Source organism: Lolium perenne, chromosome 4 (assembly GCF_019359855.2).
Source record: "Lolium perenne isolate Kyuss_39 chromosome 4, Kyuss_2.0, whole genome shotgun sequence".
Lineage (NCBI taxonomy): Eukaryota > Viridiplantae > Streptophyta > Magnoliopsida > Poales > Poaceae > Lolium > Lolium perenne.
Window position 1 is genome coordinate 307,175,170 of NC_067247.2, and position 14,603 is coordinate 307,189,772.

Sequence of the window (14,603 nt, forward strand, 5' to 3'; positions counted from 1 at the left end):
TCCCAGGTTCGAGTCGCGGTCTCCTCACATTGCACTTTGTGAGGGTGTAAGAGCATCCCCAGCCGTTGGGGCTCCCCAGGCCGAAATCCGGCGTTAGTTATCGCCGGATGGATGTATTTTGTGGTCTAGGGAGGCCCATTTTCCCAGCCACGAGCCCATGGTCGCGCACCCACCGCGTGCATAGCGACGGCGCAGTCACCGGGAAGGGCAATCGTCGGAGTGCCCTCGACGCATTGAACCGTCGCAAAGTGGTCTGGAGAGCCCAAACGACTCGTCGGGAACGGCCGAAGTGGCCTCGATGCGAGAACCGCCGTAATGGAACACGAACTCCGCGGAAGAGCAACCGCCGCTCTCTTCGTCGAGAGACCTATATATACGGTTTACGACGGCCGACGCCATTCATCTGTTCTCTCCTCACCATCCTCCGTCAACCATGAGCGATCTCTCTTGGCCATCGGACACCGACAGCGAGGGGAAGCCGCCTGGATGGCGCCATTGGTGGGATAAAGCTGCATCGTCCAGCAGCGACGATTCCCCCCCGCCGGCCAGCGAGGACGACGAGGAGGACGAGGAGGAGGACGAGGAGAAGGACGAAGGGGCCAAGGAGCAGGCCGAGGAAGAGGCCGAGGAAAAGGAGGAGGAGGAGGACGAGGAGGACGACGAAGAGGCTGAGGACACTGACGAGGAGGAGGACCCAACTTCCTCCGACGAGGAGGTGACGAGCCGGAAGCGTCGCCGCCCCGACGATGAGGCGGGGCCATCTAGGAAGAAGAAGAAGTAGTTTAAGTTTGTTTTCAAGTTTTTATATGTAATTTTTATGTTCATTCGAATTATATTCGAAATATATATAATCTATCTATGTTGCACCACTTGAGAGTTCAAAGCTTTCGTTCGACGAGGGTATTGCCGTAGATCGGGAAGACGAGGGTATTGCCGTAGATCGGGAAGACGAGGGTATTGCCGTACAAACCCAGGCCATTGTCGCCGACAAGTTGGGGCCACGCGCGCTTTCGTTTCGTCCGGACTCCCCGAGCGCTCCCCGGGGGGCCGGGGATGGCGTGGGATCGCCGGATGGATTTAGGCCCAAATCCGGACGAAAACGAGGAACCGGGGGCGCGACTGGGCCGAATTACGCCGTCCGGATGGAAAAAACGCTCGCCGGGGGCCTGTTCGGGGGGACGAGTGGAGATGCTCTAAGGCTTGCCACTAATACCTTCCCCAGACCCCGCACAGTGCGGGAGCTCTCAGCACTGGGTACGTCCTTTTTTTGGCTTTTCAATGAGCTAGCATGTCATGCATGGAGCAGAGAATAATTCAGTTATCCCAAAAACTTCATTATAAGTTGATCTTTGCCCCTTCACATGTCATACTTGATCTGAAAAATGAGTCCATAAATACAAATAAATAACCAAAATAAATATAAGTAAATCTTCTAATACTTGCACAAAGTTTCAGTGCCTAAACATTTGTTCTCCATCAACACAAGTCCATGTGAAGCAAGAACATTTAGGAAACTGTAAAACTTTATGAGCCACATTAGCATCATTTAGTTGTGCACATATTCCTTGACCTAGTTGCAAAGAAGAATTAAGTCACTTTTAATTGTGTATGTGCTATTGATTGCACACCAATATAGAAAGGAAACATTTAGTTCAAGAAGCATCTGCAGCTAAAAGGTTGTGCATGTATATCTATGATGTGAGCATTACCAGACATAAACATTTGCATAGTGCAGGGTAAAATGGCTAATCCTAAATTGATAGTCAGTTATTGCTAACATCACTCCAAGAGACATACATGAGGGGCACCGTTTGACAGAGTAAAAAGCAACATAGTAGAACTTAAATAATACATTATGTGAATGACGGAGAAAATCAAATAGTGTTTTGCTCACCATAAGGAGTAAGAACACATATAAGTATAACCCAACTAAGAACTCTGCAATGACAGATTGGTGATCTAAAAGAGTTGGCATGGTGGAACATATACTGAGTATTCTGTTAGTAAAATTAGAACACCGCAGGATCTCTTAAAGGACGAAAATTTGGATTATTATTAGTCTGCATGAAATGTCATTTTTCTGAAACAGGTTTAACAATTAAAACCAGTTCATTTTAACATGATGTTCATACTCACCAGCTTTCAGAAACTCATTTGCCGGTGCATATCTTATACTTGTTTGACAAGTGGTTGCTGAGAAAGAACATACAAATTCTTGTTGAAATCATTTTCCGCAAGTGGTTTCTAACCAAAATAGAATATCAAACCAATCCTTTTCCACAGCGTGTGCCTGTTTGAGGTAATACAAAGCGTCACTCTAGGCCTATATTAAATGCAGTGTATTACCTTCATTTAGAGGGAGGATATATGTTTGATATACACCATATACAAAGCTGAATACCATGAATAGAAGGACTACATAGAAGTGTACTCTTGCAGAGGAAAAAGGAACACAAATCAATGCTATACTTTGAGAAGTAAATAAATCAATGAATGCCTAGTTTGCCATTATAAAATTTGATGAGTAACACGGGACCTCATTTCTCAAATTTTATCGGAAAAACTACACTAACAGGAGAAAGAAAAACCATGAGGTGCATATAGTTGCATGTACTGTCCATCTTACAGTCTGAATTAGAAAATCACATATGAAGTAGAAAACGATAAGGACCAACGTTGTTCAGGCGGCAACAAACTCAAGCAAGATGCGATATAATATTTTTCTTGTCATTTACTGACCAGTCTAGAGCTACTACAAAATATGGATGGAAGATAATGTTGCAAGAAGAAAAATAAGCGACCTCCGAGGCCTTGTGCATTACTCCCTCCGTTCTATATTAGTTGTCGCAATCTATTCACAAAATGTGTCTAGATACATCCAAATTAGCGACAACTAATATGGAACGGAGGAGTAGTTGTTAGTTTGTACCATTCCGGGCCTAAAGAATTAGGTTAGAAAATTGACTGTACTCTCCTAGATGGAGATACAAAACAATGTAATATGGAATGTAGGTCTAACACATTTGCATAAGAAAAACTCCAGCCATGTCACTGGAAATATTTAGGAAAAACTGATGGTTCGAACACATGTGCCAGCGGTCCTGATGGTTGTACGTTATCTGGGAGTTAAGAAAAGCAATCATAGAAAAGTAGCACAGCGATTCAGAGGTAATCTTTGAGTTTGCCAAGGAAACTATCATTTTTTCTAGCTTTGAGTCCGATGTTGCGCAACTTGTAGCAAAGCACATACCCTGTAAGTACACCATTAGCTGACACTTTGCAAGTACCATGGATCTTGTATTCCTGTCATGATCGGCAGTAATCAATAATTGTATACGTAAATTCCTATCATGATCGGCAGTAACCACATAATTTGAATTTACCTTCTCGAATGCTTCTTGAAGGGTGCAAAGAGGATCTTCAGTAGCACACTCCAATTCACCCTCCTTATTTTTTGCAGCAAAGGCCTTCCCATTCTGCAATCATAAAGCAAATTAGTATTTTAGATTCGGCTGAACTATTGAGGTCACTAATGCAAAAATGAGAAAATAGGTATTTTTCATTGTTACCATACCTGCCCCTTGCTATTTTGTGGGCCATACTGGAGAAAATCTACCAACTGAAGATCTGTGACATGCTTCTCTCAAACGTTACCCTGAAAACAGATATAGTCGTATTGAGACTTTGGGGTTCTACTATGACTCATCAGTGCAAAACCTCCGAACAAATGATGTAATGTTATATGGATACAAAGGTAAACAGGGTATATATTATTAACTTAACCGCTCTGCAAAATTGATATTCAAGGTTCTCTTCTCACATCTTTGCATAATGAATTATTTTAGAACAAAAGAGGAGAGCCAGAAGTAAACAAATAAGCATCTACTTTGAGACTATCAGCAAGCTTCACATCTAATATTTAAGACTATCTTGATTAATCAGGTTATGAGCTAGCAGGAGCTTTCATGCATTTATTAGTATATACTATTTGGTTATGCTTCATGGGCGGTGGACATGAACGAACAGAGAAAAACCATATGGAGTACTAATAATGTTTATATGCTTCATGTATGTACAACTAATTTGCTCTCATGAAACAAATCATTCATCAGCTAGCAGGTGAATTGTCTTAATTCAGAATAAATATATGGTTTGCACAATGCAAGAGAATACAATGTAATTCTGCTAATGATGACAAAATAAAAAGCACTAAACCTAAAAAAGTAAAAATAGAAGGTTGCTAGTTTCTGTTCAATAGAGCAGTTTAATTCAGGCAGTTCATGTCTTTCAATTTTTTAGTATAGATGCCTTGGTGACTCAAGGATGCTCACAGCTCAAAGCACATCAAGATACAAAACGAACAACAAAAAAACTCGACATCTCCTTACACATGTCTGAAGCATGCTACATGTACCCCGATGGAGGCACCGATCTGCTTTCTATATGAGATGAAATAATAAAACTAAGGCATGCTATTCACAAAGATAAATGAATGTATAGTAATGTACCTGAGAATAAGTGATCCCGAAAAGATATATATCATGCATCTCATTTTCATCACCTCTGTTGATCTCCATTTACATAAGAAAAAACTGATATTAAATATGCAATTTCGAGTGCCAGTAACCATAAGCTTATTCGCAAGAATTAGATCATCACAATTGGAGAATCTGGTTCCAAAATCAGTATTTTCAAATTGTAGATAGTAGAGAAACAATGATTTGTAGCCACCAATCCCTGTATAAGACAATCCATTAAAGTTACTATTCTAGATCACAAAAATGATGAGCTGAAATAAATTATGGAAAGCTGATGTATATCTGAACATGAGAATATTCTTCTACCTATTCTGAAAACTGGGCTACAAACAAATGTCAAATTTTTTGTTGGAAGCACAAACAGGAGATTATCCCTTGTTGTAAATGTCTATCAAGTATACATCATGAACTACAGATTCTGAGTTACCTCACATTTGCGAAAACCACTTAAAAGTAGGTATTATTATTGGATTTACCTCCAGCAGCTCCCACATGTCAGAATTAACTCATGTATGTTGGTAGTGTTAACTCCTGTCAGAAGAAGGATTAAACCAACATGAGCTCCTAGTGGGATATATTAGGAAAATACAAAATATGAGTAGAACATATTGGCAAACTTCTTCTGTTGAACATCCCATAAAACAGTAACTATGTTGCATCCTTTGTGGCTTTGGCTGCAGTCTGCAGAGTTATAAAATTATAGCAGGGTCCACACAGTAAATGTTTGATAGCCTGTCGAACATGAAAATAACAAGTACGTACAGTCTGAAGTGATACACAGGGATTAGCGAAAATTCAGCCCGAAGCCATACCAGAAGCCCGTCCCGGCCCAAAGGATGGCCAAGTATACTCGGCGCTGGATAAGTGAAAAATGATAAGTTTCAAAACCATATGTACTACATGCCCATGATTAACAACATAATTGGAACTTGAGAAAATGGTCGCGAGGTTGAAAGGCAATTTTCAAGTCATAGTGTACAGTGTTCAAGTCCTGTCTTGCCTAGTCCCTATTTTTTGTAAGGTTTGACAACATTAAGTTAAGTTGTTAATCTAGCACCAATGTGCATGAATAAAAAAAGGTATGCCCTATCTAAATTTGCTGCTTCACACAAGGAACGGGACAAAGAACCAGGAATAGGATCATAGTGCAATTACTGGAAAAGGAAAAAAAAATAGAGAAGCTGGTGTTTATGTCTTGTTAAACCTGAGTCAGCATGATGAACACCTCAGCATTTCATTATTCACATCGTGGTTTATATTTCTTGTTGAGCATACAACATAAATTTGTGCCTGCAGCCTGTTTGGATTTTCCTCAAACACGTTATATGCATAGATACAAAACATCAACAGAAATAAAGATGAGAAATTGTGGGTAGGGGATGAGAGAGGAGAGGAGCTTATGAGTGCCCTTGCCTGGCTTGTATTGGTCAAGAATGACATTGGCGTCCTCAAGCCAGAGGATGATGGAAAGGGGGTTTCAAGGAGATGATCTTCCACATCACCTCTTCTTACTGCTGCCTCTCTAGCTCCTCCGACTGCTCCTCCTTACTATGTCGCCTCCTCTCTCTCTCCCCCGTTAGCCACCGGGCGGGAGCAGACTGCTGCCGCCGCCGTCCTCCTGCCTCCTCTCGCGAGGTGCCGCGACGGCCATCCATGTTCCTTGTGTAGAAGTGGAAGAGGCTTGAGAGGAGGAAGGAAGGAGACAACTTCTCTCCAGCATTAGCCGCCGGCGCTGAACCTACTCCAGTGACCAATCTCTACATCGACCTGCCGTAGCTCGCGCACTCCTCCAAGCTGCTGGTTTCCTACGGTGCTGTGATGCGAGTTTGGAGAGGGAGGGCGCCGACATGGACGCGGGGAGAGGAAAGGAACGAGACGGAGGTTCTCTAGCTGCCTCTCGCGAGGAGTGTCGCCGGCAGAGGCCGGGCCGTCGCAGCGAACAGTGAAAGCGGTCGAGGCGTCATGAGATCTCCGGCGGCCAGTGGGGAAGACAAGACGAGGTCAAGAGGGGTGGTCTGAGGCAGATTCATGGCGGTGGGGAGCTGGCAATCCCCGATTCGGCGTGGCAGCAGTGAGACTCCGCCGGCCTGCCCAGGTGTGCCTTCCAAACCAACAGCCTGGCCAGAGAGGAGGAAGCATTCAGAGGGATAGGAAGAGCTCCACATGATTGGGAAGCGGGAGGAGGCAGAGGGTGGTCGGCGGCAGCAGCTACGCTGGGGGAGGAGAATGTTGACTTCGGAGGCGAGGGTTTCGGGTGCCTGGGTTCCTTTCCATTCTGACGATGTAGTTGGGCTTGGCCCAGTTGGACGCGTGCGGGACGACGAAACCCTCAACGAAGCGGGTTGACGACGAAAGGGCAAAACATATTGGCAGAATAAGGAACATCTTTCTCCTTTTTAAGTAGTGTAGAAAACAGAACTAACTTTGTGCGTCATTGTATTAGGGAGTAGAAGAAATGTCATTTACAAACCCGGAACCGGATCAACATCATTGTAAGGGCGTCATTTATGCTTGCTAGTTTTGTCTGATGTATAATATGATTTTTTTTTTTGAACAGAGGAAGGACCCCGAAGGGTCCAGGCTGCTTTCATTACTCGGTGGGATTACATTTTACACGGATGATCTCAACGGAAAAGATAAATACAACCAAGCCATTGACTTTTACATGAAGGACCTCCAAGAGAGTATTGAAAACGCAATCAAGGCCCACTCCACCGAAGATGAAGATGCACTCCATGCCACGGCCGTCAGCTACGTCGTCGGGGACGAAACCACTTGACGCCGGAGCAACGATGAACGCCATGACGGAGTTGCAGAAGGGCCTCCAGATTGGCACACCGGCCAGGAGGTTGAACAGACTACGGCGCCCGCAGCACCGCAGAACGGAGCGGCCTCGACGGCCATGGATAACACCGGCGAAACTTCGCCGTTGTTGATGAACTCCGTCAATAGCAGCAGCCAGATCTTCCCATGGCGCAGCAGACTCCACCACCCCGTCCATCCGTCCACCACCTCGGCGGCAAAGATGAGCGGAACCAGAGCAGTGCCCCACCGAACTGGATAGCCGAGCCCCTCCACTCTTTTCTTTCTCAGCCGCCATGGCCAAGAACATACGGAAATAGAGGAAGCAGTAGCCAACCAAGTCCATATTATTCCAGCAGGAAAGAGGAAGGAATGCAGGAGCAAGGATTGCCAAAGCAAATACTTGCCATGGAACCAGCAGGAAGATGCCGGCATAGGAAACACCAATCCTCTCTCTCCCACCTTCCGCCTCTATGCCATGCAATCGAGGAAGATAAGCTTGAGGGAGAAAATTAGTGGATCTGGATCCAAACACCTTTTTATTTGCTGGGAGAGATCTAACAAGGAAAAAGCCTACAACTACTAGAAACCAGACCTCCCTCCCTCTCCCCGCCGGCCACCATGGCCGCCGGCGGCAAGGAGGAGAGAGGCCGGCACGCGCGATCTGGAAGATAGAGGCTCAAGAAGAGCAGACGCCACCTGGGCACACGAGAGAAAACGGCCTCAATTCCATGTATAATATGATTTGAAGCAATTATAAAGTGCACTGATTTGAACAGCGTAAAGATAAAAGCTAAAAACACAGCTTTCATCTTGTGGTTATACATCAGCTCAAAGCTCTGTAACATCATAATAATACGTCAATGGAGCAAAAACTGCACCATAATTTCGATCCCATGTTTGAACTAGTACAGATCAACGAGTTATTACCACTTATAACACCATAATAATACGTCAACGGAGCAAAAACTGCATTGACAATTTAGCTAACCAACCGAACAAAGTGCTAACGGGGAAACGAATTGACTCTGACAAAAGCCTCGTCAAAACACCCCTTGGTAGCACTAAGCACTCAACTTTCATCTACTTAAACACCAGCTCGAAGCTCTGCAAGACAAACCTCATATATCCTACAAATAAAGAACTCATCCTGAAACTAACTTCTCCCTTGCGCAGAAAAATACAACAAAACTTGATTATTCCAGAAGAACATAAGTCCCTTCTTCTCCAGTTGAATCCAACAGTGCTTCAAGACTCAGTACGCCAGTAGTGCAAATGCACCTTCCTCAGAGGCCGAATGAAATGCACTCAGAATCTCTCGCCAAATCTGAAGAAAACGGTTCCAACCCCAGTGTTGTGATCTACAATGTACTCTCCTCTTACCAAGCCAAGCTTGACACCAACACCATAAGAAGATCCGCGGCCAACCCGTCGGAAGAACTCGGTAGGGTTTCCTTTCACATCCTTGGAACTCCCAAGGTCGGTGCCATGTTCAGCAAATCCATAAACATATGTGTTCTTCACAGGTATGCGCACCTCACTTGCAACCTGAGTGGATTAAAACATAGTTATCACTTATCAGTATCGCAATGACTATCATATGTTACACAAATTTTTATGTGTCAAATTTTGAGCTTGTTCAATCTAATGAATAAATCGGAAGAAAAGGCAGTTAGTACTCTTAAAAGTAAAAAAACATGACATAATTTGTGACAAATATGATGCATCGGAAAGAAAATTCAAGTTCTGTAATAATACTCACCTCAAGAACATTCCTAGAAGCACCCAGTTCACCCATACCATAGCCCCTAACTGAGTAAGGTCCACCAAGTGTAAATGCATCATAGCTTGGCAGATCTCCTACACAGCCTGCATAATGACCATGAAGAACCAACACAGCTGGTAGCGGCTTGCCAACGCCTTTCTCTTGTTTGTTTAGGTTAATGAACTTTGTCAGCGTAAGCTGGTGACGGTTGAACAGCGGGTTTTTGCTTCCAATGCCAAGACCTTGATCCAACTGCAGTCAATGATGAAAATTTTAAGTAATATAAGGCCAACTTTCTACGAGCACATGATGGTTTTAAACAATAACTGAAACAAGCTTACAGGCTTGCAAAGCGATTAGAACATATGCAAATAATTTACCTACTGGTATTGAACATATAATATAGCTATTCGCTGGAACATGTTTTAACCTTATGTGCACTGTGAAGTGGAAACTTGAAGCAAAGATCAACCATAAAGAGGTCTATCATGGTTCTTTTCGAGCAATTAAGGGTAGCATTTGAACCTTGTCTAGAGCCGCTTGGCAGTAACTGAAGGACTACTATTTTGTTTTCAGAAACATAAGGGTACTGATCAGCATACCTGGAAAATACATCTGTCACCAATAACTGCACCATTTACAAACTCTGTGTTGTCTCGAGTTATATTTGCTTGTAGAAATGCCATTCGATCTACACCAGTACCACTGAGGGTTGTGGGTGGTCCATCCATGCTCAAACCACCACTAGGCATTGCCCGAGAACCATGTGTACAGATACTATTAGTCTCATCACGTGTTGTGACCTCTTCCACCACAAGGCCATATGTGAATTTGCTCTGGCGTGTGAAGCTCTGAGATCAAGAAGTGTATTTTCGTCACATTACAGGCATTTCTTGAATAGTGCACGAAAAATAGAAGATGTGCATGGTAATATCAACATGTGCAAACCTCGGTTATGTTGGCTTTAAATCCAACTCGATCAACCCAAACAGGTGGTGCTTCTTCCATATTGGGGCCAGCAACAAAGACAGGACTCAACTTCCTGGTGTTGAAGCAGCTAGTTTTGAAGGTGCGGTTTTTGTTACGGTCATCCACACCATCCAAGTAAGGATGGACATATTCAAGCTTGAATGAAAGATCATCCTAAAGACCAATAAAAAAGTGGATAAGCACATACATATGGAACAACGATAATCAGGCATTCCCCTAATAAGAATAAAATAGGAAATGATAGAACGTCTCAGGAGTATTCTGGGAAAAAAAAACATCTCAGACAAATGTTAGGTTATTATGTTGCCAAAATGAAACGAACCAAAGCTTGTTCATGATGCTGGAAACATAGAAACCAAGTGCACGTGTCTAGTCTCAACACATGACACGGTTGCTCTTTATCTAAACAGCTAAAGCTTGCACCATTGTTTAGTTCTTTTATAATGTAGTGGCCAGTTGAAGGCTTAAGTATGTTTAAGGATTTTTCTAATGGAAGTGTAGACAATGTACAGAAATACAATTCCAGGATGGTAGTGTAATGAAAGGAACAGATAATAATTGAATCAAGAATAACATGCTTAACTTACCCTGTGAATGCTTGAACTAAATAACCAAAAGGAAAAAAAACGAAAAACTACAGAAACAAATAACACATTACCAACTAACCTGAGGGTTGAGTAAGTTGCTGGACGTAACAGAACCAACAATAGACCTGTTAAGACCATATATGTTGCGGTGCTCAAATGACACAGTTCCTCCAGGTTGAATGGATGCCTAAAAGAAATTTGCCATCAGATACAAGGGTTGCAAAACAGGAATACAATAGTGTAGTTTACTCACATGCCTACCAGCTTTTAAATAGAGATTTCATGAAAAATAGAAGATTGCAAATTTATTAGACACTGTACCAGAGTGGGTCTTCCTTGACGTCCAGGTACAATACTCCACTCTGTGCTTACTTCAGCTGACTTTGGTTCTAGTTCCTTAAGCTTAATTTCCACTACAATGCCACCTTCTTTTGTCTCATCAGGGCGCGGATTCACTTCTATATTGGAGAATAAAGCAAGTGAATTTATATTCTTCAGAGCTTGTTTTCCTGCTCCAATGTTGAAGATATGACCAGGTCGAAGCTGTAACAGAGCAGCCAGAGCACAAGTTAAATGCTGAAGCCTCAGAAACAGTAACAAACATTGTATTGGATAACATTCATATCAGCGCAATGAGCATAGGAGAATCATGATCAAGCTCAACATCACAGTCAGAACAAGAAAACCTTTATGCTTCTAAAAGCCAGAACAAGCAGACCACCTCCTAAACAGTGTGGCAGAAGTTAAAGATTGAGATTACTGCATGCTGAACAATCACCAAAACATAAGTCATGAAAGGGTATGTCATGGGCTGCTACTCTCCTAGCTAACCAACACGCTACTAAAAATCATATATAAGTGATAAAAGATGGTTTTCAACAGGAAAGCAGAACCCAGCTGCATTCTGATTTCACGGGATATTGCAACAACTACTAAACACTAACCTTCCAAAAACGACGCATAACAAAATTCATTTGGTCAAATTAAAATGCTAGAGAACACTACTATAAGCTAATTTAGTTCCTTAGTCAAAATAAAATGTCACGGTAATCACTATGATAGGAATTTTAATTGGCAATAGAACATCATAGTAATGCTAATAAAATTATTCCCCCATGCTGGTTTTAGTAACAAGCTAGTGGTATGCAGCATACCTGCTGGGGCAGCTCCCGGTCTATGATAGGAATTTGCGTGTTCCCTTCCACAAAATTTCCGAGCTTATCCTGGAACTGGTACTCCACTTTGGTTATGTCTCCCTCGACCACCTCACAGACAACCTCACTGGTGTTAAGGTTTCCAAAGTTGACCACCTGGGCGCATACAAACCCCTCGTTGTGGTACCACTTCTGGACATGGTCCCTGATCTTCTGCAGCATCCTGGCACTGACCTTCTCCTGTTTCTTCATCATCGCAAGAACCTCCCCTCGGACGGTTTCTGGCAATATGCAGGGCATGGCTCCACGGACACGCTGCTGGTAATCGCGTTCCTGCTTGCGAAGGTAGTCCATCTTCTCCCTCTCCGTCATGTCCTGGTCGAAGTCGGCCTGGCCTGACTGCGCCATGAGCCCAACATTGATGCACTTGAACTGCTTGGCAGCGCTCCAGACGCTCTCGGTGAAGGAGACGGTGAGGCCCAGGGTGCCATCGGGCTTGGCCTTCCCCTCTAGGTCGACCCGCTCGAACATGCCGCAGGAGACGAGCGTCTCGAGCTCCTTCAGCAGCTGCGACTTGGTGTACACGCCGCCCGGCTGCAGGGTCACCATCTCGAAGAAGGAGTCCTCCGGCCCGGCCTCCGTGGCGCCGCCGCCGGCGGGCGCCGCGCGGTCGAAGAACTTGAGCTCCGAAAGCTTGTACCTTTTCAGCCCGCTCAGCTTGGAGAGCGGCACCGTGATGTTGGCCGGGAGCCCGTGCGGGTCCCAGTCGCCCGACGACTTCTCGTCGGCATTCGCCGCGCCGGCGGAGAAGATCCGTGACCAGAAGCCCCCGCCGCCGCCGCCACCGCCGCCGCCGGCCCCACCGCCTCCGCCGCCCCCGCCGAGGGGGCCCCCCGGGCCACCCCCGAAGCCGCCCGAGGAGGCGATGAGGAAGGCGCCGGACGCGGCGGCGGCGATGGCGGAGCCTAGGGCGAGGGCGTTCTTGGAGTCCTTGGATTTGGATTTGGGGGTGGAGGATGAGACGGCGAAGGGGTTGTTTCGGGGTTGCGGGTTGTGTGAGGCGGCGGCGGCGCACATGGTGACGGCGCGGCCCCGGGCCCGCAGTGAAGGGCCGGCGGGCGACGGGGCGAAGAAGAGGCTCTGGGAGGTGAGCGCCATTTGGCTGCCGCGGATTAGGGCGGAGGGAGGAGGGCAAGGGCAAGGGCAAGGGCAAGGGCAAGGGTTTCTTCCCTATCTTCTTCTGCGCTGCGCCCCCGCTTCGCGTTTTTGTTGAGGGTTTAGCTCTGCCTCTGTGCCTTGCGTGGCGCCGTGCTCCCACCCCACCAACAACTCCCGTTTGGTGCCACGGCCCGTGGTCTATCAATTTATTATTGTGCTTTAAAATAGTCTACCATGCTAACCAATTTTATAAAATGCACATGTGGTACTTGTACTCCATCGATCGATACCATGCCAATTGCCAATTTTGTAAAAAATGCACATGTGGTACTTGTACTCCATCGATCTATCGAGTGCACATCGACAAAAATTGATTTAGGAATCCAAAGATGGTCACTGTTGTTGTTAGTGTGGTATATTCGATGACGTGAAGAGTTGTCGGACCCGTCTAGCAGGCCACATGTCACATGCGAAGCCGGAGCGAGCAGAAATTTGCCACCACCACCCTCCCCCTAGATCTGCCCCACCTTCGCTACCACGACGGTCATCCTAATCAATTTGAGGAGGAGGGAGAAGAAGCGGTGTAACACCACGGCTTCGTTTGGAGGCGAGAGGGTTTTAGCATGATGTGGAGTGGAGCTGACGCTCAACTCCTCGTTCTAGCCTGAAAGCGCTCATGTTCTCAAATACGGTAAGCACCAATATGTCACTCAATCTTGTTTCAAATTCATGGTTGTTGTGAAGTGGCTACTTTATGTCAATTTTGTGGGTTTTTAGCTGTAGTAGAGGGCAAGTGTTGTCATACGGTTTTGGGTGGGTTCAGGATAGGGTTTTTGTTCATGAAATTATTTTCTTGAGGAAAATTGTTCAGGGGGATTGTGGTGCATTGTATTATGTTTTGTTGTGGCAGAGCATGTAGCAATTATTTTCACTGGAAATCAACCATGTGGATTTATGTTGGCAATGGGCCTAATATGTTGATGAGAACGGTATATGGTATGATCATGTTGATACTCTAACATAGTCAACATGTATGGTTGAGAATATTGTGGAGGAGATTGAATATGAGAGGCGCTAGAAATATTTGAAGGTACACTATTGTGTACAATTGCTAACTATCAACAGTAATCGGTTGATATAGACAATAAGTGATCAAGACACAAGGCAAGGCAATGTTAGTTATTTATCAGTTGGTCACCATTTTCTCAATTTGTATGTGGATCATGATAAGAGCTTGAGGTGCGTTGATTGGGATGATGTAGTTGACTTTTTCGTGGCAGATTTGCCCCATGTTTTAATCCTTGCTAAGCCAAGTAGAAGCACTCAAAGTGAGATGGCAACAATCAAGCTGAAGATTGTGTTGAAAAGGCTCCTCCTATCCCAATTCAAGTTGTGTACCTAGAGCATTGTGAGATGCTAGCAAGTCAAGTGGAAGATCAAGATTGTGTTGCTTGCAAAACAGGGCAGATCAATACGAGTAGAAGTAAGAAAGCTTATGTTTTCATAGTAGATGAAAGAAGCAAATGACACTCCATTACTACATGACACTAGAGATTCAGACTTTAATCCCAATGACATTGTTAGTTCATATTTTGACTTAATTGATGGT

At 44.7% G+C, this 14,603-nt stretch overlaps 2 protein-coding genes and 1 long non-coding RNA gene across 8 annotated transcripts in view; all 3 read right to left on the minus strand.

The window, feature by feature from the left end:
- LOC127296036 (uncharacterized protein At1g76660) overlaps positions 1-14,603 on the minus strand; it is a 168,666-nt gene that overhangs the window by 23,107 nt on the left and 130,956 nt on the right. The window lies entirely within an intron of this gene.
- LOC127296032 (uncharacterized) lies at positions 2,855-6,809 on the minus strand. Of its 6 annotated transcripts, XR_011743783.1 has the most exons (7): positions 5,952-6,809; positions 5,743-5,835; positions 5,015-5,394; positions 4,509-4,737; positions 3,575-3,655; positions 3,384-3,476; positions 2,855-3,303 (listed from the first exon to the last, which is right to left on the minus strand). It is a non-coding gene; the product is annotated as an uncharacterized lncRNA (long non-coding RNA). The 6 variants fall into 6 exon arrangements; XR_011743782.1 differs by having other exon boundaries at positions 5,015-5,835; XR_007848227.2 differs by having other exon boundaries at positions 5,743-6,809.
- On the minus strand, positions 8,175-13,078 carry LOC127296034 (protein TOC75, chloroplastic). Its single transcript, XM_051326056.2, has 7 exons — positions 11,837-13,078; positions 11,004-11,225; positions 10,762-10,869; positions 10,054-10,248; positions 9,708-9,956; positions 9,103-9,357; positions 8,175-8,888 (listed from the first exon to the last, which is right to left on the minus strand). The coding sequence occupies exons 1-7, from the start codon at positions 12,992-12,994 to the stop codon at positions 8,649-8,651; spliced, it is 2,427 nt and encodes an 808-aa protein (XP_051182016.1). The 5' UTR covers positions 12,995-13,078; the 3' UTR covers positions 8,175-8,648.

Excerpts from the sequence above, each read along its gene's own strand:
- LOC127296034 (XM_051326056.2), bottom strand. The coding sequence starts at position 12,994 with ATGGCGCTCACCTCCCAGAGCCTCTTCTTCGCCCCGTCGCCCGCCGGC. Across the intron at positions 9,957-10,053 it reads TTAAAGCCAACATAACCGAG|AGCTTCACACGCCAGAGCAA; the intron begins GTTTGCACATGT and ends TCTTGATCTCAG. Across the intron at positions 8,889-9,102 it reads CTTCTAGGAATGTTCTTGAG|GTTGCAAGTGAGGTGCGCAT; the intron begins GTGAGTATTATT and ends TAATCCACTCAG.